Genomic DNA, 21103 nt, shown 5'->3' with positions numbered 1-21103 from the left:
GCTCAAAGCTTCATACCATGCCAAGCAAACTCATTAAAGGGGTAGTTCACCCAAAAATGAAAATTCTGTCATTAATTACTCACCCTCATTTCGTTCCAAACTTGTAAGACCTTCGTTCATCTTTGGAACAAATATTAAGATATTTTTGATAAAATGAAAATCCAAGAGCTTTCTGACATAGACGCCAATGCCACTGACACGTTCAAGGTCCAGAAAGGTAATAGGAACACTGTTAAAATAGTCCATGTGGCATCAGTAGTTCAACCGTATTTTATGAGGCTACAAAAATACTTCTTGTGCACAAAGAAAAAAAATTAACAACTTTATTAAACAATTTCTTCTCTCCCATGTCAGTTTTTGACATGTTCACGACGCATACATGTTGTGGTGCCGGTGTTCTGACGTAGAATTTTTTCTTTGTAATATTTTAACAATGTAATAATAAAGATTTTAAAAGTTGAAAAGCTCAACATGCAATGATGCTGTAAAATGCATTGTATATTGTTATATAATTTTAATAATGTATATAATTATCATAATGTTTCATATAATAATCATGATATATTGTTTTATACTCAGGATAAATCATTTAGGTCACACACCTAAAAATAAATAAATAAATAAATAAATACAAATCTGTAAAAATTTACAGTAAAAAATGGTAGCTGTGGTTGCTAGAAATTTATCATAAAAAATACAGAAGCAGCTGTGTCATTTACACAAATACTGAACACCATCATGCTAACACACAATACTGAAATAATGCAGTAAACATCAATTTAACAACATTAAATGTAACACATAAACCTAATGAACATAAGTGATAAGAAAAACTCAAAGGAGCATAGTTATTTAAATGAAAAAACATCAAATATGAAATGTAACAGGGAATTCTGGGAAGTTCAATTCACATATTATTATTATTATTATTATTATTTATTTATTTATTTTTTACTGTAAATTGTGTTCTTTTTCACTTCCAAAACCGGTATGTGACCCTGGACCAAAAAAACAGTCTCAAGTAGCACAGGTATATTTGTAGCAATAGCCAAAAATACATTCTATGGGTCAACTTTATAGTTTTTTTTGTGCCAAAAATCATCAGGATATTAAATAAAGGTCATGTTTTATGAAGATATTTTGTAAATTTTCTACTGTAATATATCAATATATCAACTTAATGCTGATGCAGTAATATGCATAAGAACTTCATTTTGACAACTTTAAAGGCGATTTTCTCAATATTTTCATTTTTTGCTCCCTAAGATTTTCAAATAGTTGTATCTCAACCAAATATTGTCCTGTCCTAACAAACCATAAATCAGTGGAAAGCTTATTTATTCAGTTTATTCAGAGCCAAAAGAAGTGCGAGTAGCTTGCCGGTCTCGGCTGAACTCTGATCCTCATTGTTGACTCAAAGCCGACAATGAGGCTGTGAGAGAGCCTGCCACCCTTTTTGTGCAGCCCTTGGGGACTGAACAACAGAGCATGTACAGTAGACAGTTTCCATGGAGATGGAATGGGTGGCGAGCACGGGGTGGACAAGGACTTCGTGATGGTGTGTGAATAAGGGAGAGGAACAGGCCTCATTAGCGGACCCTCAGTCAAACTGGATTGTTAATTACAGACGGATGGTGTGAGAACATTGCACTTGCTAGTTTGACAGCGGTTGAAAGGATGCTGCTCTTTTTTACGTTCCCCTTACAAGCTTTTATTGTCTTTGTTGTATAAGTGCCTGCCCTTTTAGAGTTCAAAGCTATGCATTAGTTAGTCGTGTATTATCCATCTTTTAGGCTGACACAGCCGAGTCAACAGTCTTTTGTCTTGTGTCTGCCGGTATAATCCTCAGACGGTATAATCCCAGAATGCACTCCATCAGTGGACCAATGCGACACAGACAGTGCATTTAAGACCCTTCATCACTAAACCAATTGCCCATAACACAGAAAACACCAATTTCTCATAGTCAGCGCAAACTACAAGCCATTTTTACTTCTGTAAATAGACCTCATGATGGCTTGAATAAATTACTTTAGCTACGCAGCTAAAATTAATACATGTAAAAAAACGTAACAGTTTACATGATTAATTTCCTCTCAGATGCTAGTATTTTAAGCCTAGCCCAAATATGTCCAGTTTTTGTGTAACTACAATCGTTTTGTTTGCCAGCTATGAACAGTGTGTTTTTAGGTGGTCCACTGGCACAGCATAATACTGCAGTAGATGTTATTAAACCGGCCTGTCGCCGTCCTGCTGTTCACATCGTTATCCTCTACTCCTGGTGCAGATTGTGACCCGTTTCTAATTGCAGTAGTAATGGTCTTAAAGTCTCTTTCCCCCGATAAGCAAATTAATGAGCCACAGAGCCTGCTTTAAGGAAGTTTCGGCATTTGGAATGGAGAATGTAACACTGAGAGCCCAATATTTGAGAAATGTAATCTATTTTTTATTTTTTAAGGGCATTCACGACTGAAAGCTAGTGCGTGCGACTATGAAAAATATTTAGGGGCACCATGCACAACTGTCCTGATCAGCATATTTGTGTTTGCACTAAAGAGAGCTTCATAGGTTTTGTGTGTTTTTGCAACGTTAAGTAATGTATCACAGACATATCTCACAAATCCTTTCATAAACAAAGTGTAGAGAGAGTGTAATTAACAGATTCATTGTGCAATGTAGAGAACTTCGTTGATTATAATGGAACTTTGTGAGATTGCGTGAGATTTAAATGATATTTAAGTGAGTTAAATGAGATTGATTTAATACAACTGTTAAATAAACAAGTTAATATTAAGTGGCTTACATTGTATGACTATAACACTGTCTGATTTTGCCATTAAAATGGTCTGAAACAAGTTACGACTGAGCCACTGCGCGTCTCCATTCAAACACAGCAGTGTTTCGTTTATGAATGAACAGTGAACAGTGATTATGAGTGAGTCAGTGATTCAATTTCCCATTTAAAAAGACAGTCACTTGCTTTATTCCTGAATGAATTAGCTGTTAGAGCGAATCAAATTAATGATATGATTAGTAATAGTAATTAAATCAGTGACTTGCCGCCACCTACTGGCAGTTTTAGTTTCATTTTCAAAGTATCTTTTTAGTTATTTAAATTATTTAATATTTCTGTATTCAACATTTTATATTTAAAACATTAATCACAACATGAATTTATGAATTTGATTGCACTCATGCCACCTCTGAGCCTCATTAAACATATGAAGAATATACCTTCAAGTCACTTTTGTGTTCTTCTGTGCCACATTTGCAGTACAAATTCATTTTAATACTGATTTCATTGGATTGGCAATTTTTTCTTATTCTACTTGTTATTCTGTAGTTTTAATTAGAAAATTTAAAAAGCTTAAAAACATAATTTGTAAAATATTTAACATAAAATATGACATACTTTTAATAATGTTAACAAAAATACCATTACAAAGGTAAAAACAAAATTTCCCTGTAAATCACTTTCAAATATCACCTTGTAATGGGAAGGCAAAGTTTTGATCAGATTTTTAAATTATTGATTAGAAGGTGCTCCCGAAATTTTGGCTGTGCTCCTAAAAAGAAAAGTAAGCGTAGAGCCCTGAAACTCCTTATTTTTAAATTCCTATTAAACCAAACTGGTCTCATTAGGCATGGGGTTTTGATTCTCTAAGCAGTGTGACATCACATTGTTTAGGCCCCGCCCACAGCCACTAACTGACAGTCCTGCATTGCCATAGTTTCTTCCCTCAGTGAGTTGTCTTCAGTTGTATGCTGTCCTCCATTTTCTCTGCACTCGAGCAGCTGTAACGTCAACAATGTCTCCTAAGCAATGTACTGTTTGAATGTGAGACTGAGTAAAAGAGTTTTTATTTTCTCCCAACATCTTAGCCACTTCGCCATTAGACGATGCAGTGAATTACTTTCATTTTTTTTAATGCACCTCATAATCTACCTAAATTTGTTTGTCTGCACAAATCATTTCACTCCAGACTGCTTTGTGAGTATAATGACGTTATAGTGCTTAGCTAATGTTTTAAGCATATTTGTGTGTATCCATTATCAAAGTATTTTAATTGATCAGCCTTGTAGCATCGCACTGTTTCGCCCCACTTTCGGTGTGTTTGGCTTTCCATATGTACACCTAAACGCCATTTCTTTTGCTCTCAGTCATGTTGCTTCTACCATCTGTTTATTGCTGTAGGTATACAAAGCAGATATGTATACACTACGCCCTCTTCTAAAGACGGGGCGGGAATATCCAGCTCATTTGCATTTAAAGTGATACACACCAAAACAGCTCTTTTTTTAAGACATGCCATAAAAATGACATTTTCCAGATGTCATCATAAATGATCTGTGGGGTATTTTGAGCTAAAACTTCACAGACACATTCTGAGTAAACCCAAGACTAGGGCTGTGCAATATATCGAACAATATTGTGAGGCGCGTTTAGTCAATGAAGCCGGTGCTTTGATTAGTAGTAAATCTCCATCACGTGCGTTCCGCTCAGGTTCCGCTGGAGCGGCAATTGATACACAGAGACGTAAATCTCTGACAAGCTACGCCATATCGAGCTTAATATCGCATTCGACAGCCCTACCCAAGACCAATATTTCATCTTGTAAAAAAGGGCATAATAGGTGCCCTTTAAAATATTATATTATATGTGTGTACTATATAGTGTATGGAATCGTGAGTCATATTTTGGCTGGTTGGAGTCTTTGTAGATGTAAAAGTGTCTTATGTGATGCACACAGAAGGGTGTGGGGGTGTATGTGTGGTTGTGTGTCAGTCCCACACACGCTCGCTGCTCGTGATCCATCACTGCTGGCAATGTTTAAACCACACTTCCTGAAATGGCCCACTAATACCATATCTGCTATCTCAACTCCTCAGCCGTGATCTGCATGCAATTATCTTTTTAAGTGTGTGCCCTTAGAAGTGTGCCCCGTCTGCTCCATTATTACAGTGTGTTATTGCTATAATCAGATGATTTGTATGTGTGGGTTAAACAGTCTGTTTTACTATAGCTGTTAAAGTTTTTTTTAATTTTCCCTTGAATCATACTGAGGGATGTTGATTTAAAGGTGCATTCAGTAAGTGTTTGTTAGTGTTTAATGCCATTGTAGAAATGGATATTTATATTTAAAAAAAAAATAATTTAGATTTTTACATTTTTTTTTATGTTTAGTGTCTTTTCAGTTTTTTCCCCTATCTTTTTTTTTTTAGTCTCTTTTTTTCTCCACTGAAAAAAAGGGTGATTTTTTTTTTTTTGATTTTTTTTTTTTTTTTTTTTTTTTTCTTTGACAATTTTTTCAATTTTTTGCAAGTGTACATCTTGCAATTCTGACTTTTCTTTGCAAGTCAGAATTGTTGGATATAAACTCGCAATTCTGGGAACATATCAGTCTTTTTCCACCTCAAAATTGGACTTTATAATGCATTTGCGAGAAAAAGTCAGAATTGCAATCCATACAAAAATCCATACAATTTAAAACCATGCAAAATAAAAAAAGTTTTTATTTAGTATTATATTATATTATATTATATTATATTATATATATATATATTATATTTATATTATATTATATTATATTATTATGTGTAAATGATTATGTAGAATGATTTACATAATTATTTTTATTGCGTTATCTCTGTAATAATAATAATAATAGAAACATTTTTGAAATCATGTAAAAAGATTCTATAAATAAAAAAAAAAATCCAATGCTTAATAAAATATATTTTAATTTTTAAATTTTTTATTTTAATGTTTATTAAAATATAATCACAAAAATAAAATCTGACATATTAAACATCCAAAGATGTAAAATTCACTGCATTTTTAAATGTTTTGTTTTATACTCTGGATAAATAATTTAGGTTACAGGTTTGGGAAACCATATATTAATAAAACTATTATTATTATTAATCTCAGTGTTAATGCCATTGTAGAAATAGATCTTTATATTTTTTCACTTTGAATTTAGGTTCATTTAGTTTTTTTTAAGTGTCTTTTTGTTATTTAAGTCTTTTTTTTTTTTTCACTTTCTTTATTTTTGTATTTTAATTTTTGTATTTTTTTTTTCTCTCATGGAGGGGCAACTCACACCGTATAAAATAACAGCTTATATTGTATGATATTATATTATATCATATTATATCATATTATGTAATATTTTTCCATTGAGAGGCAACTCACACCATGTAAAATACAACAGAATATAATAATATAATACAATATATCAGTGTTACCATTGTAGAAATAATCTTTATATATTTTTATATATATTTTATATATTAATAATGCTATAATTAATGTCAGTGTTTAATGCCATTGTAGAAATAGATTTATTTTTTTATTAACTTTTTTTTTGCGGTTTTAGATTATATTTAATTAATTTACATTATATTAATTTTATTAATAGTATGCTATTAATTTTTAGTTTTTTTTTAACCCTTAGAATAATAATACTATTATTACTGATGTTGGTGTTTAATGCAATTGTAGAAATAGATCTTTATAGTTTTTTTAATTAATTATTATTTTGTTTGGTGGCTTTTTTCCTTTATTTTTTCCCTATTATTATATTATATTATATCCATTTACTGTGAGTGATTTAAAAAAATCTATTCTTATTTCTTTGTTTAAATTTTTTTTTAAGTGGGGTAAAAATAACCGATTGAACCTTTATGGCATGTTCATGAATTAGAGCATGTTGTACATCTAATTATTTAGTCTAAAGTAAGTATCAGAGATCACCCCTTCACAATTAAAACCGCAGTCCCTTCAGTACAGACCACAGGTGTTTTTTTTAATATGATTATGGATTACGCTGAGTGTATTGTTGTTGGAGTTTGAACAGGGCAGTATTGGAGAGCGGCGTTGATACAGGGAGGCAGACAGCTGCTGTTTGTTCATAGGTGTTTGCTGCCTCCCAGATTGTGATGCAATCTGATTCTGAGCTGTTGCTAGGCGACAACTCATGAGGGCTCTGACGTCTACGGCGCGTTGGCTTGTACTCCTCTGACACAGCGTGCGTCGCAGGGAGTGGCTCCACCATAACGAAGTCAGCCGGAAGATAGAGAGGGACATTTTCCTCCACGTTCTCTCCATCCTCCTTTCCGCTTAAACGCCCATTCAGTTTAACTGTGAGGATTTGGAGAGCAGCCTGTCAGTGGTTATAAAGCCTCGTCCTTGTCTTTGACCCCTCCTTACCATGATCGGGCCGTTACGCAAGCATTATGCAACCCTAAGATGATACACGATCAAAGACATGCTGTTGATGGTTTAGTAGCCGCAGTCTCATTTTCATCATCACACTTTGGTTTTCTTTGGGTTTGCGTCATGTTTACTGTCTGTACAGTCTTTACTATTTTAAGGTGTGTAATTTGGGTGTATTTTTTTGTTGCTGTTTCAGCTTGTTGTGCAGAGATATTTCCTAAAAAGGATAAAAATACAGTTCTGTGATGCTTTTATTCTGGTGTAAGCTAAAGCATCAGAAAGACTGAATTTAGACGTATTTTTGGTAGAATCAGGCGGCATGCAGCTTGTGAACAGGGTGTGAACCTTCACTGTTTTCAGTAAGGTGCTAACACCCTTGTCTGAAGCTCTCTGTGTTAATGTTTCTGTTTTGTTTCTGTTCCTGTCTACTTAAAGGGACAGTTTATCCAAAAATTACTCACCCCCAGGTCGTTCCAAACCCGTAAGATCTTCAGAACACAAAGTAAGATATTTTTGATCAAAAGCTTTCTGACCCTGCGTAGACAGCAAAGCAACTACCACATTCAAGGCCCAGAAAGGTAGTAAGAACATTGATAAAATAGTGCACTGACATCAGTGGTTCAACCATAATTTTATGAAGTGACAAGAATAGTTTTTTGCAAAAAAGAAACCAAAAATAGTAGGGCTGCAACGATTCGTCGACGTTGTCGACAAAAATCGATAATAGAAATAGTCGACAATGAATTTCATTGTCGATGTTGTCGCCAGACAACCGAGTGAGGCATCTTTCTGCCGAGAGTCGCACATACGCAGCTTATATGATGAGCGATAACATACAGAAATGGCGGCGTCCAACGCAGCAGCTGCGCGTACCAAAACACGCCCGTTTCACACATACTGCGTCTGCAGTGCGTTTTTTTTTTTCCACACCCATGTTAACGGATTAGAACGTTCACAATGTACGGACTGCAAACGCGTTCTGTGTGAAAGCAAAACGAGTCTGTGCTTCTTCTGCACCGCATACGTAACGCACACGGACTGTAGACGCACTGCAGACTGAGTATGTATGAAACAGGAGTAAAGTTTGGGAGCATTTTAGCCTGCTACGGCGAATTAAAATATTACCTGCATGGTTTGTAAAGCAGTCCTTGCGCATCAGGGCAGCACCTTTGTGATGCACGAACATTTAAAGAGAAAGCACGTCGGACAGTTGAATGAAACGGAGTTTAGCTGGCCTCGGTAAGATTTAAATAACATGGAAGCCAATACGTTTTGTTTTGGATATACATTTTTGTTTACTGTTTTATTGCTGCTGATGGTTTACAGGAAGAAAATGTTTACTTGATTTTAATTTATTTTTTCTTATAAAACAAGTGCCTGTCCATTAAAAAAATTATAGAGTTTCTTAAATTATGCATTTATGTCTGTACTGACCGAGCACTGTGCCTAATTGGTTTTAGACAGGGCATTTTTATTTACTTTTAGTATGAATTGGCCTATCAGCAGCAAAATATGCATCTTTTATTGAAGTACCCCCTTCTTTCTTGTGTTTACTATAATTTTCCACATAATTAAAGCAATCTCATGCTAAATTTGAGAAAAATTGAATAATTATCCGATTAGTCGACTAATCGTTTCAATAGTCGGTGACTAGTCGACTATTAAAATAGTCGTTAGTTGCAGCCCTAAAAAATAGTGACTTTACTCAGTTTCTTCTCTTCCGTGTCAGTTTTCAATGCGTGCTCACAAGAGTACCATAATGTGGACTTTAACATGTCATAGGGTGCTTTCACATCTGTGGTTCGGTTCATTTGGTCCGGACCAAGGGCAACAAATGATACATTGTAGCATTTTTCTGCCGTTTTGGGTCCTTTTCACACCACACTGATTGCTCTGGTCCGAACCAGTTGAAACGAACCAAAATGCAGTCATGTGACAACATCCACATCACTCGTTGGCCAGATCGTGTCATTGAACCACTGATCTATAATAGAGAATTATATAGATCAGTGTATTGAACGTATTTTCTAAACTGTTAGGCACGTTTTTTCAATTCGCGAACGCGCCGCATCGAGGTAAAAACATCTCAACTTTTCAGGATGCTGCAAGCACACCGCAGGTCATGTGACATGAACCAACCAATCAGCTTCATCCTTTCCCTTAATAACATTGAAAGCACTGGCAAGTTGGAGGAACAACTTATACAGGAATAAACATTTTTTAATAAATATAATAGCAGAGCTACTGCAAGCGATTTTTAATGCTGAAAAATCCATTTATCCTTTGCTGAAACTTAGCGTATTTATGGAGAGCGCAGGTCATGGTTGCTTAGCAACGGCAGACGCCACTGGAGCGCAAGCTTTCCACGCGTTTTTAGGCGCGACATGTGAACGGCACCTTAAACAATGAGAAAGATTGTGATGTTCTTGTGAGTTTTTGAAAGTTGGGACCTATATGATCATCAGACCAAATTTATGAGGCTCCGCACCTCCTCACAACTCCAAGTTTGTCCGCGAGCTGTCAAGGGGCTATGTTGCTAAAGCGCTAACTGTCAACAAATACTTGTCCTCATCCCATAATGAACAGCGCAGCAGACTACGGCAGCTGGATTAGTCCAAAAAGGTGCAGTACTTTTTGCGGTTGGGTCTGTTCAAGTTCGGTTCATGTTCTCACCATAAACGAACCGCTCCAGTGTTCGTTTGAAAGCGTACCGAGACCACCTCTTCAGGCAGGTCTCGGTACGCTTCTTTGGTCCGCTTTTGGTGCGCACTCGAGTGCGATTGCTATATTCACACCTGCCCAAACGAACCGCACCAACAGGGAAAACGAACTCTAGTGCGATTCAACCGAACTAAATAAGGCAGGTGTGAAAGCACCCATAAAGGTCAGAAAGCTCTCAGATTTCTTCAAAAATATCTTAATTTGTGTTCTGAAGATGAACGAAGGTCTAAGGGGTTTGGAAGGACACGCGGGTGAGTAATTAATGACTGATTTTTCATTTTTAGATAAACTATCCCTTTAAGATTGTTAATAAGAGTATTGTTATTTGAATGTTAACATAAGATGGCGTTCCTAATAAAAGATTAGCCTTTTATTTTTTTATTTATTTGTTTATTTCCATAATTATTTACACTTTTAGAATTCAAGAGATCCGAAAAAATATATTCTTTGTTTTATTAGGACAAAAGGCAACATACTTAATACTAAGATGTTTATGTAATAAGAAATTTTCAACTGTACTTTTCAGTTGTATTGTTTTGGTAATAATATCATTTATAATTAAACATTTTGTGTTCTATTTGCATTTTCATTAGCAGTCTCAGTCTTACCAACTGTATTTGACAAATCTCCCTAAATATGAATAATTCAGATTACTTAATATATTAATATTCAACAGTCCAACAAAATGCCAAAATTATAATGGATTTTTCATGATTCGGAAGTTTTTTGTTCTCTTTATTCTTGCCGCGTACAGCATTTGTTTATAATTTGAGGGGTTTGTGATTTTCAGTGCAGTACTTTTCTAGGATAATATGAAATCCATTTAATTCTTTTCCTTTTTTTGTGTGTTTGTTCCAAATTTCATGTTTTCCATTTTATTTTTCCTATTTTTTTTCTAGACTGTTTAATTGGTAAAATTACATTTTATTCATCAGAAGGCATGTCTAATTAATTGAAACCATGAAATATTTACAATATTTACAATATTTAACAGCAATTTATTAAACGTTCAACAAAAAAGACATTTTTAAGGCCCTATTAATTTTTTAATATTCTGTATTAATTTTCTGTATTCTATTTTAATGGTTTCAATAAATTTTATTAATCATGAACATCAACAATTAATTTATTTCATATAAAATAAATTACAGTATTATTAAGAATATAAGACAACCCCCCTTTTTCAATATGTACCTTTTGAAAACGAAATCTTGAGTTTTATTAAGAAAAAACAAACATTTTTTTCTTCAATTGTTTTCATTTTGCATAGTTTTTCTATTTGAATTTGTTTTGAAAGTATAGTAAAAACTGGTAAAATGTGCCAACAGTCACATTTAAAAAAATATACACTTTTTGATATACCATAAAATTAACAGGTAGCCCATCTGACTTATATAACAATTAGGCTATCCATTTCATAGTAGCCTACCAAAATCTCATTAACAGTAGAAGTGAAATCTTCAAATCACAATAACAGACCGGCGTGTAATACTCTCAGACCTATTTTAAAGATTCCAGCGTTTAGTTGATCCTGATAAGTGCTCATTGTCACAGTTGTAAACACGAAGTGTCATTACATACTTCTTGTCACACTTGTTTTATGCGTATTTGGCGTCTTATTGATATGTCAAACTTTCGACCCTGAATATAAGAGATATTTTGAGATGTACTTCCAAGAAAAAAAACATTGTCTTATATGTGGGTCAATACAGTATTTTCTTTCTTTCTTTTGTTGTGTATTTTCCTGCTAAATAAATTTTGGTAAATCATATTTCTGGTATATATTCCTTTAAAAAATAATGTTTCAAAAATTGTATTAGTAGTAGTACTATCATTACATTAAGTAATATATTTCTTTTATTTTGACGGGCTGCTGTGAAATCCTTTAAGTTTCTGTTTCTATATAATATGATGTTAGTTTTTCTCAAGAAATGGTAAAATGCTCTTAAAGTGCCTCTCAGAGCAGTTCTAGAGATTATGTGTTTGTGTACTTTTATATTGAGGCTGCAGAGACTGAAAAAACTCATCAGTATGTCTGTAGTAAACGAAACCTTGCGTCTTCATCATTTATTCACAGAGAGACTCGCAGAACATGCCGGATTCATATTTAAATAGTATTTTTGCAGATTTAAAATTATGGTGACTAGTCCATATTGCATTTTGATTTAAGTGTACTGACCTACTTTTGATTTACCCATCCAAAATTTGGCAAATTCCGTGACATTCTGCGTCATACAGTAAATTCCATTTTTATGACTGGATTCTGCAATTGCGTCTGTGTTGTCCGCATCGCGGAAGTCATGCGGCCCTACTTTTCAGTATTTCTTTTTTAGTACAGATAAGTTTGGGATAAAATATCCTAGCATTGCAAAACTCTACATGAAAGTCTTAAGTAAAGAGCATCATCAAAATCCACTGGCCTTCAGTGAAGTACAAAGAGCACCTTTGATGTCGAGTGCGTGTCTTTTGCATTTTGACAGTTAGAGTATCTTAAAGTCCTGGAAAATTAAACTGGTCATTTTATGTAGAGGAGGTAGTGTGTTTGATTTTAAGAGTTCAAGTACATGAAAGGCAGAGGAAATTAACATGCCGACGTTCTGCTTATCAAGCTTTGACTAGGACAGTCAAAACACTACTTTCTTTCAAACCAGTTTAGAATAAAAAATTAGCTCCATAACTAAAGAATGCCAAACATGTAATATATAAGGTTGCATCACCTAGACACATCAGCACTTCCTATGCAACAATTCCTCTATGACCTTCACAATAATCCAGCCAGAGCTCAAAGTTTTGCTGTTTATGTTGTGTTTACACATTTGTGGTATTCTTATTAATCCGTGTTCATCTTGGGACAGCTGGACCTACAAATCCTGTTTACCTGGTTTGCAAGGGTTTGTTTTCCTTCCCCTGGCGGGATCGTTAATTCAGGATTGGAATTGATTAGCGCCTTCCCTCGCTGAGAATCTGCCCCGAACCTGACTGAAATCACAAACGCCTGCAGACTTCCCGCAATCCTCTGGTGACATTTTCATGTCTTTAAAGGACATCTCTTGCAGTGTTTGTTTTCAGATACAGACACTAGTAGATTTGGTTTATGGAGGCTTTTAGATGCATTTCTTATCAGTGTGGCACAGAAAACCCCAAGCAGTGGTTGATACTGCGGGTGTTGTGTCTCTTGCCACGTGCGACAAAAGCAGATGCTGATTTGACCCTGACGTTAAGCTGTTTATGTGAGCAAACTGAGGGCTATAGGTGTCTGCTCTGTGTTCATTATTAATATGATCTAGTTTGACTCTTATGAATGGACATGTTATGAGGGACTGTGAACATCCATCTCCACAGCACTTCAGGTCAGAGGTCAGGGCAGCAGGAGTATGATTGTGTGAAATATTGATTTGAGGAGTCAGTAGGGTCAGTACTGTTTAAAGAAATCGCTAAAGACTTTAGATACCTTGACATTGTTAGAAATAGCATAGTGCTGCTTACTATATGTACTGAATGACCCACTACAATTTTCCATAATGCCTTTACATGTTTAAATGTAATCATTTCAGCCATTCATGCATTCAGTATGATTTGAACCCATTCTCATTATTTTATCAGAATGTCAGCAAGACATTTTTACTTTGAGTAAAAATACAAAATAAATCTAATGGAAAAATGTTAGAATTAAATGAACAACAGATGTACATTGTACTATTCTAAATGTTTACCGTTTCATGTTTTGCATACTATTTGAAAAATAATTTGTTGTATAAGTATTCGGTGTATACTGCGCAGTATGCCTCCATTCAGAACACAGCCCTAGATTATTATTGTTTTTTATTTACCTCAGTGTTACTGTAATTTTTCTAAGTGGAGTATTTGTAAGGCAGACACTTGTAAGGCACTGTCTGAGTTTAATTACATACCACGCAGCCTGTTTGCTCTTCAGCCATTATAATAATGTTTGGTGCCATTAGACAGGCTCACATAATTTGCTCTGTTGTGAAGATTACATTTTCCTTGCCTAATAAAGCTGTTATGTAAGGATAATAGCCTGGAGAGTGGCTATGTTTATTTTCTAACGTGCAGTACGAATAGTCTTGAAATAAGTCATCTTCTCAGATCATGAATTCTTCCATTTTTGACTAAAGAAGTTACTTTCAAGAGCAGGTCATATGTGACCCTGGACCACAAAACCAGTCTTAAGTCGCTGGGGTATATTTGTAGTAATAGCCAAAAATACATTGTATGGGTCAAAATTATTGATTTTTCTTTTATGCCAAAAATCATTAGGATATGAAGTAAAGATCATGTTCCATGAAGATTTTTTGTAAAATTCCTACTATAAACATATCAAAATGTAATTTTTGATTAGTAATATGCATTGTTAAGAGCTCAATTTGGACAACTTTAAAGGTGATTTTCTCAGTATTTTGATTTTTTTTGCACCCTCAGATTCCAGATCTTCAAATAGTTGTATCTCGGCCGAATATTGTCCTATCCTAACAAACTATACATCAATAGAAAGCTTATTTATTGAGCTTTCATATGCTGTATACATCTCAGTTTTGTAAAATTTAACCTTATGACTGGTTTTGTGGTCCAGGGTCACATATGGTATTTTAAATTGTTCTAATATTGTATTGGAGTCTTCTACAACAGGTTTATATGCATTTAAGCTTGTTTGAAGCTGTTCTGAGCTTAAAGTTTGTAAACCCCTCCCTTCCATAAGTCTACTCTGCTCTGATTGGTCAGCTGGCTAAGTCTGTTGTGATTGGTCTTTCTGTATACAATGCAAGCAAATCATACCCACAGCTAAAGTTCAGCTGCTGAACTGTAAACACTTTACAAAACAATAATAGTGGATACGGTGACTAACTTATGACTAACTTTGTAAACACAAATATGTCTACATTCTTTATTATTAAAACGAAGTAATTAGAACAACGGCAGTCTACATTAATCAACACATACTTAGGAAATAGTGGGTTCAAAGCAAATTATCAGAACTGTTTTAGTAAGACAGTAATATTGTGGTTTACCTGGAAACATAAAGCTGCACTAGGTATGCATTACTTATTAGCACAAAAAACTTTATATTTTGAGCACTCAATTGAAAATGTACGCATAACGTATTAATCATACTTACAGGTTGTGGTTCAGAGACACTTATTGGTCCAAATAAAGAAGGTATAGACTTATCTTTCATGGACAAGCATTTAACGAAATGTGCATTGAACTCCTGACATGAGTAGAAGTGCAGTTTTTTAAAGCATGTTTCATAAATTAAGTGTATTCTGAAGCACAGTATAAAAACCTTAACTGAGATATTTGAAAAAGAACTCAAAGATCAAAATTTGAGATGATTAGATACCTCCAAGTTATTGGCGTTAATCTGGCACTTAATTATATGACAAAGCCTATTTAACTGGCAGCATTCCTCCAGTTTTTACTGAGATTGCAAGATGACTGAAACCCTGCAACAGCAGGTTGTCCAGATGAAGGCCAAAGGGGTGATACCTTCAGCCACCGCAAGAAAAGTTAGTCATTCCAAATCTGTGATTTCTAGAATATTGCTGTTTTACAATGACAAAAAATCATTTAAGTCCTCCAAAAAGGCTGGTCATCCACATAAGACAAATGCACAAGAAGACAGGATAATGCACATACTCTCAATGGGGAATGGGTTCAGCACTGCAGCTGGAATTGCAGTGCTAAACAGGGCATCTGCATGTTTAAGAGAAGGCAGACTGAAAGCGCACTCTGCAGTGACCAAACCTCTCATCAGCAGAGAGAATCAAAAAGCTAAGCTCACCTTTGCTGAGGAACATGTTGTGTGGAGAGAAGAGAACTGGTTTAAAGTTCACTTTAGTGATGAGAGCAAGTTTAATTTATTTGAGTCTGATAGGAAACTGAGGAAAGACTGAAGCCAAAGTGAGTAGAAAAGTAAAAAAGAAGTTTGTGAAGGGTAAAAAAAAATAGTCTAATGGTTTGAGGGATGTTTTCTGCAGCAGTAGGTGGGCCTCTTATACAGTTACATGGCAGGTTGAATGCAAATGTTTGTCAGAACCTCCTTCAGTGACATGCAAGCATCTCCCATTCAGTCTGCAATTTTCATGTAAGACAATGTCTCCATCAAACTGCAAAGCCGGTAAAGCAGTTCCTTGAAGCTATAAAGGGTTTCTGAGCAGATGTGCTGAAGTCATTCAAAACAAGGGCCTATATACTTCCTACTAATTTCTGACAGCTGTAACCCTCCAAAATTTTAGTTGCAATCCTCTGTCGTGCTATAGTGGTTACTGTTCTCTCATTTTGATCACTGTGTTTTCTGCAAAGTAAAGGTTTTTGTTGAAATGCTTTGAATTTTTTTTGATCTTCACTGTGTATATGTGACCCTGGACCACAAAACCAGTCATAAGGTTAAATTTTACAAAACTGAGATATATACATCATATGAAAGCTCAATAAATAAGCTTTGTATTTATATAAGGTTTGTTAGGATAGGACAATATTTGGCCGAGATACATCTATTTGAAAATCTGGAATCTGAGGGTGCAAAAAAATCAAAATGCTGAGAAAATCACCTTTAAAGTTCTCCAAATTAAGTTCTTAACACTGCATATTACTAATCAAAAATTACATTTTGATATATTTATAGTAGGAATTTTACAAAACATCTTCATGGAACATGATCTTTACTTAATTTCCTAATGATTTTTGGCATAAAAGAAAAATCAATAATTTTGACCCATACAATGTATTTTTGGCTATTGCTACAAATATACCCCAGCGACTTAAGACTGGTTTTGTGGTCCAGGGTCACATATAGCATATAATGTGTGAATATGTCCGAAGGCAATCTACAATTATTGCCAGTTTTAATTGTTTTGTCCTTTTTCCAGGAGCTGAAGATGTGGTGATGGCCTTCTCAAGATCAGAGACAGAGGACAGGAGACAGTGACCTCTCGCCAAGCCAAGTCACTACAGCTGAACACAACACAACACTGTCGACGGATGGAGAGGGCGGAGCCTGAGACGAGAGAGGGGCGGGGCTCTGCTGCATGCCAGTTGCCCCACGTCCCTTCTCTTCCCCTTTCCCCTCTTCTTCCTCACACTACCTGTTACACTATCGGGCCCTGCGGCCGCACTACCTGACGATCTTACAGCAAACGAGTCAGAAAGAGTCCTGGCGGGTAATATTTGATTTGGGTTTTTAAGTTTAGCTTGTTCACCATCCTTCCGTAAGTGGCGTTTTATATTTGTTCCCATGAAAGACTTAATGGACCAAGAGCTTCATTTGTCTGGTCAAACTACGAAAGAATATAAATCGCCTTATGGGTTATGTTATTACAGATGATTTCTTTTTGTTTTACGTACGTAGTTTCTTTTTTATTGTCCACAGGATTGTGCAGGTAGATGTTTGTTTTTTTTTTGTTTGTTTGTTTACGCTATTATTTTCAGGGTTTTTGATTTGTTTATTAGACGTTCGCATCGTAAATTCATCAAAATAACATTAATGTTGTGGAGGATACTGAATTGTCAAAACGGACGAGGCCCGTATACAGTACAAGCACACACTCACAGAGCAACGTACACAAATGACCTGATGTTTCATGATCTCTTTTTTCGATGTTTGGATTAATGTGAAATTTCATAGCATTTTTTGTACAGAACGTGAGAAAAAAGTAGAAAAGTGAACGAGTTGTGCCAACTGTGTTTTTATGTCAAATATTTCTAAAGGTATCTAATGAATGTCTTAGGTCCTTATTTATTTTTTCAATGTCTTAATGTAGACAAACACAGACCCCTTTTAAACCTCAATTCTGATTTGTAACCACGTTTTAATACGGTTTTCGAAAACGACAAATTTACACGGAAAGCCTCAGCCTTAAGCGTTGTAACAGGAGGTGCCATACTTGGATGTGAGTATGCGTCAGCATATATTGGTCTCATTCAGTGGTGCTAGTGAAACATGTTTTTAGTTATTCTAATTGAAGTTGAAAGATAATATAAGCTTGTGTGATTTCCTGCGATGAATGAAAACCAAACCTTTTTTCTATTAGTAGTTTAATGAAATCAATTTTGTGTTTTGGCCTCTGACCTTTTTGGTAACATTATTTCATGTTCAGTATTTAATGCGTATTCATGTTTTGTTAACTTGCTTAACATAATTATTGTATCTTAGTGTTTTGAAATGACGCATGCCTGCATTGTGGTCTCTGGTGTATGTTCGAGTAGCTCTGTAATGGTCACAAGAGCCTTGCTGCATTAAACATTTTAAAACTGGCTTTTATAGTTCTCGCTAATATCAGCAATAAGTATTTGATTGATTGAATGTCTTCAGTCATCAAGATTACTTGTCCATTATGACAGAAACATGCATTAGGTTTCTTTTTAACTTTAAATCTTTATTTTGTCTATGCATTTTTTGTTGTTGTTGTTGTTGTTTAACATCAGAAGCATACGATCGTGTCTTACATGCACTCGTTTCAGGTTGGGTTTGTGGCCTTTGAGCTTTACATCCATTGAATGTCATGCTGGATTCTTGTTTTAATTCATTGACTTCACTGCATGTTGTCCATACTCGCTTGAGCTGTTAAACTATTTAATGTGAAATTGCTTTTTTTATTCTTTAAAAATTCAATTGAATGGTTGTTTTATGCCCTATGGCCGTCAGCCTCGTCCCTTGACTTAAATGCGTCCAAAATCTATACCAACTGAACCATTAAAGGAGTTGAAAACTGCCTGCTGCATTGAACGTTTTTTGTTTCCATTGGTATTTATTCTTAAAAAAAAAAGTATGAAGGACTGTGGTGTTTTGAATCTTCCATGTGTGAGATAAGAACTAAGCTAGAGGAAGATCTCATAATAAGGGCATATTTTGTTTCTCTTTGTGGGAGTCTCTGGAATCTGCTCTGGGTTCTGATAAGATGCCAGCATAAGAAAAACAAAAGCAAGGACACAATAGATTATGGATGCGCAAACAATGTTTTCAACGAAAATGCACATGCAGATCATAATGCAATGTGATAAATCATATTGCATGCTTCCTGTTTGGGTTTTAAAACAAACAAATGGGCCATTTTTAACTATTTAGAAGGCGACATTACATCCAAACTATATTAATGGACCAATGTTTTGTTTAGTGATAGTTGTTCATGAGTCCCTTGTTTGCCCTGAACAGTTAAACTGCCCAGTGTTCTATAGAAAAAATCCTTAAGGTCCCTTAAATTCTTTCGTTTTTTAGCTTTTTTGTGTATTTGAACCCTTTCCAACAATGACTGTATGATTTTAAAATCTTTTCACACCGAGGACAACTAAGGGACTCATATGCAACTATTACAAAAGATTCAAACACTCACTGATGCTCCAGAAGGAAACGTGATGCATTAAGAGCTGGGGAGTGAAAACTTTTGAACAGAATGAAGATGTGTACATTTTTTCTTATTTTGCCTAAATATATATTTTTTTCATTTAGTACTGCCCTTTAGAAGCTACAGATGATACTTACATGTTTCTCAGAAGACAAAATAAGGTAAATTTACACTGATATTCAATACCTCAAAAATCCTTGAAAAATCATAGTCATTGCTGGTAAGGGTTCAAATACACAAAAATGCTGAAAAGCCAAAGAATTTGTGGGACCTGAAGGAGAAAAACAAGGGACTCCTAAACAAGGCTGTGGATTATTCAAGTAACAACACAGTATCAAGAATCAAAAGTGTGTAAACTTACGAACAGGTGAATTTTACGACTATTAGTTTCTCTTGTGGACTACATCTAAACGTCTTTTCTGTGAAATATCTTATTGAGGTCAGTGCTAAATAAAAAATAACATTTTTTATGATCCCTCTTATTTTGGTAAAATGGCATTTTGCAGAGTCTGCAAGGTGTGTGTAAACTTTTGACCTCAACTGTATGATTGGGTTTTTAAAGTACAATAAACATTTGTTATTTGGTTCTCTATTTGATCACTATTATTCACAATATTACCAGCAATGACTTGAGTGTACATTGCATTATAGTATTTTGAAGCCAGAAGTGAGGGTACAGTATACATGCTTCTGCTGTATGTTTCCCCATATAATAACCAACATCTGTTCAGTGCTTTTCCCGCCATCTTCCACAGATGGTCAAATCCTGTGATTTAGAGGAGGCTGGCTGTGGGAGCGAAGCGCCAGCTGCTGTGGAATTTAAATGGGAATGCATCATCCTCAATTGGATCACCATTTTCAGAGCATGACACTGACACACAGCTCTGTCACCTGACTGGATGAATGTGTGCCCATCCCAGATCCATTAGACGCAAAGTGGTTTACCCCTCGGTCCCTTTCCTTCTGCCTGAGACTGTACGCACGTCTCAGATCTCTGCAATATGAAACTTCTTGCCCTAAAACGTAACTTGAATATTCATGATGTCTGTTTAGAGAAAGCTGGCTAATGGTTTGTAGGCATACTGTATGCTCGGAATGGAGCCCAGCCTTTTGGCTGATTTTAAAAGCTGTGCTGATACTGTCTGGGGAGATATGAGTGCAGAATGAAAGCGATGATGAGTTACAACAGCACAATAGATTCTTTAAAAGCATAATTTCTCTGAGAAACAAACAAAATCAGATAATCAGAGATAGATGAAGTACACAAATCTTTAAAGAAAAGTTCACCCAAAAATGAAAATTCAGTCAGTAATTATTTACCCTCAGATTGTTCCAAATCCGTAAAACCTTTGTTCATCTCCAGAATGTAAATTAAGATATTTTTGATGAAATCCAAGAGATTTCTGAGCCTGCATAGACTTCAACACATGTTCACAAGAGTACCACGATGAGAAGAAATTCTTGAATAAAGTTGTTTTCTTTGCACACAAGAAGTATTCTTGTAGCTTTGTAACATTACCGTTGAACCACAAATGTCCCATGGACTGTTTAAACGATGTCCTTACTACCTTTTTAGGCCTTGAACATGGTATTTGCATTGGGTTGCTGTCTATACAGGGTCAGAATGCTCTCAGATTTTATAAAAAATATTTAAATTTGTGTTCCAAGGATGAATAAAAATCTTACAGGTTTGAAATGACATGAGGATAAGTAATTAATGACAGAATTTTAATTCGGTGAACTATCCCTTTAAAGTACAAATACCCTAATGAAATATTTCACCAGTAAAACTATAAATACTTAT

At 35.1% G+C, this 21103-nt stretch overlaps 1 protein-coding gene across 2 annotated transcripts in view; it reads left to right on the top strand.

The window, feature by feature from the left end:
- The window catches only part of ctnnbip1 (catenin, beta interacting protein 1), a 33094-nt gene extending 14425 nt beyond the window's left edge, over window positions 1-18669 (top strand). For both annotated transcript variants that reach the window (XM_073823401.1, XM_073823402.1), the window contains exon 4: window positions 16828-18669. In XM_073823401.1, coding sequence (XP_073679502.1) covers window positions 16828-16886 — 59 coding nt within the window. In that variant the 3' untranslated portion in view covers window positions 16887-18669. The remainder of the gene's footprint in view (window positions 1-16827) is intronic.
- Window positions 18670-21103: the final 2434 nt, after the last annotated feature.

Source organism: Garra rufa, chromosome 18 (assembly GCF_049309525.1).
Source record: "Garra rufa chromosome 18, GarRuf1.0, whole genome shotgun sequence".
NCBI classification, from domain to species: domain Eukaryota; kingdom Metazoa; phylum Chordata; class Actinopteri; order Cypriniformes; family Cyprinidae; genus Garra; species Garra rufa.
This window is presented reverse-complemented; position numbering and strand designations above follow the sequence as displayed.